At 50.3% G+C, this 2,750-nt stretch overlaps 1 protein-coding gene across 1 annotated transcript; it reads left to right on the forward strand.

Moving 5' to 3' along the window:
* Positions 1-619: 619 nt before the first annotated feature.
* On the forward strand, positions 620-1,069 carry LOC124707350. The gene has a single exon (XM_047239012.1). It carries the CDS (start codon positions 620-622, stop codon positions 1,067-1,069), a length of 450 nt encoding a protein of 149 aa, XP_047094968.1.
* Positions 1,070-2,750: the final 1,681 nt, after the last annotated feature.

Genomic DNA, 2,750 nt, shown 5'->3' on the forward strand with positions numbered 1-2,750 from the left:
AAGCCTCAGCCTCCGTCGGCGCCCCTCCTCGCCTGAGCAGCCGCCGACCCCATGAGCCCCGCGTCTCTCCTCGCCGAAGCAGCCGTAGAGGCAGCCGAAGCCACGTTCCCCGCGCCTCACCTCGCCGGAGCAGCCTAGCTGCTGCCGACGCAACGAGCACGGCGCCCGCCTCGCCGGAGCAACCTCAGTGCTCTGCCTAGATCTATGTGTGGGGAAGGAGATGGTCTCCCGGTGAATGAAGAAAATTCTGGTTGGCGGTGGGGACGGATATCGCGAGTGAAACCAGAGTAGGTTAGGTGACCGCCGATCGATGTTGATCGGACGGCAGTTACAGGGAGCACTCGCTAAGACTAGAGAGTGCCCCGGCACGTATTAGATTACAGGAACGTAAAAGCCCTCGCTTCCTTCCAGGTTCCAGCTGCACGCTCCTAGTCCTACTCCACCATCGGATCTGCCACGCTCCCCCATTACTGTACGGCACCCAACGCAGCTCCGGCACCATCCGCGAAACACCCTGCCCGAACCACCGATATATAGGACGCGCACGCTCGCACCACCACACGGTCACCATTCATTTCCAGCGTAAAGTAACACTTTTGAGTAAGCAAGCAGGCAAGCCATGGCTACCGGGGGCAAGTCGAAGGTGGCGGACGCGGCGCGGTGCAGGAGGCACCCGAGCCACCGGCATGCGGCGGGCGTGTGCCCCTTCTGCCTCAGCGACCGGCTCTCCCGCCTCTCCGCCGCGGCTGCCAAGGCCGCCGCCGACGCGTCCTCCTCGTCGTCGGCGTCCTCGCCACGCTCGTCTGGGGACGTGAGCGTCGCGTCCGCGCCGCCGGCGTGCCGCGGGGCGAGGCGGGCGAGGCTGGGGATGCTGATGCGGCAGGAGGAGGCGGCCGCGGGTGACCGTCACGGCGGCCAGGAGAACGCCGAGGAGAAGAAGCCGGCCAAGAGGAGCAACTTCTGGGCGAGGCTGCAGCAGGGGAGGAGCTGGTACAGGAGGGACGGGTGCTCGCTGGCGCACTCCAAGGCGGCCGGCGACAAGACCGCCAAGCGGGCGCCGATGTTCTGAGCTCCGGCGCACGCGCGCCGCGCGGTGCAGGGAGCGAGCTGTTCCGCACTCCGCCGAGGCGCTTGTGGTTGGGTTCTTCTTCTTCGAATCTTGGTCGTTTGCCGCACTCACGTCTGCGTTGCTGGTCACCTGCCTGCCGGCTGCCGCTGGCACCTTTTCGGTAGTAGGAGTAGTTCGTTCTTCTTTTGGTTTGGTTTGTGCCTCTGTTGTTGCGTGGTTGTTGGAAGGACAGCCTAATGGCTCGTCCAATTTTGTATAGATCTCCATGGAAAGAACCGGTGACACTTCTCTTGACATGCTGACGAGATTCACTAGTTCTGTTCGAAAGTTCAGTTGGTTGACGTGTGTTTTAATCGGGACACGCGTGTTTGCTTTGTTCAGAGGCAGGAAAATACAAAAGTAGGTTGTTTTAGTTGTAAAGTAGGTTGCATTACTTAATACTTCCTCCGATTCCTTTTAATTGATTCAGATTTAGTATAACTTTACACGTTTGCCGAAGGGGGAACGCTCGGCATCCATCGTCTGATGGGAAGCCCAAAAATCGGTTGTTCTCCACGATGTACGACCGTGGTCCGACATCCGAAATCAACCGCAACGTGATTTTTGCATTTGCCCCCCCCCCCCCCCCCCCCCCCCCCCGATTTTTGGAAACTCAAACCGCAATCCTAATCTCTCCCAATTAAACTGAAAGGTATATCCCTTTTGTGCACGATCTTCCCAATATTTACAGCAAAATTGACTCGAACCGAGTATTACAACAAAATCTATCACTCAGCTTACAAAAAATATATACTATTACAACAAAAGTTTCATAACAAAATTTTAAAAATAATGTTATAAAAAGTGGTTAAACAACAACTATTTTGCTCCAGGTTGGTTAACGATAAAATTCGATAGAAATTATAAAAAAATTGACGTCTATTACAACAAAAAGAACATGTGTTTGTGGGTATGAAAAAAATGTTAAGAATAATAAATTTGCTACAATTTTACAACAAAAATCACCAAATATTTTAATAAAAACTATAGACGACTACAACGAAAATCACAAACTTGTGACAAACCTCTCGGTACACATTACAACATCTCATGTGTGCTTTGGCTACAAAACTTGTATGCCTTTGTTATAAAAATTACTAGCTTATTCAACATCGAGAAAATCATAGGAATTTTTTTGTCAATAGCGGACTAGATTCCACCAAAACGGCGTTGCCGGCTGCGGATCGGATGCACATGCTAGCGAGAAGAGAAGCAACGCTGCAGCAACTAGAAATACGATAGTGTGGTGTTTTTAAAGAGAAGCTTGCATGCATTCTACCTTTTTAAGAGTAGTTACTAGCATATGAGAACATATCTAGTGCTCCCACCTCTTCGTATGCTATGGTTGCTACCGTATAAAAAAATATTTTTATACATGTCAAAACATTACAAGAAAAATTGTGAGTGGTAATGAAGTATGTCCCTACAACAACCCAAAATTTCATGTCCAAATTGGACATGAACACTTAGATACAAAAAAGAGAAAATCAGCATGAATAGTGCTACCTAGTGTCACAAAAAGATAAAATCAGAGATTGACACTATTCATGCCAATTTTTTTCTTTTTTGTTTCTCAGTGTCCATATCAAATTTGGACATGAAATTTTGCGATGTTGTAGGAACATACTTCATGAGCACTCAC

The sequence above is a fragment of the Lolium rigidum genome, chromosome 1, assembly GCF_022539505.1.
Source record: "Lolium rigidum isolate FL_2022 chromosome 1, APGP_CSIRO_Lrig_0.1, whole genome shotgun sequence".
In the NCBI taxonomy this organism is placed as follows: Eukaryota; Viridiplantae; Streptophyta; class Magnoliopsida; order Poales; family Poaceae; genus Lolium; species Lolium rigidum.

What these genes read in the sequence shown, in the direction of transcription:
- LOC124707350 (XM_047239012.1), top strand. Translation starts at nt 620, where the DNA reads ATGGCTACCGGGGGCAAGTCGAAGGTGGCGGACGCGGCGCGGTGCAGG.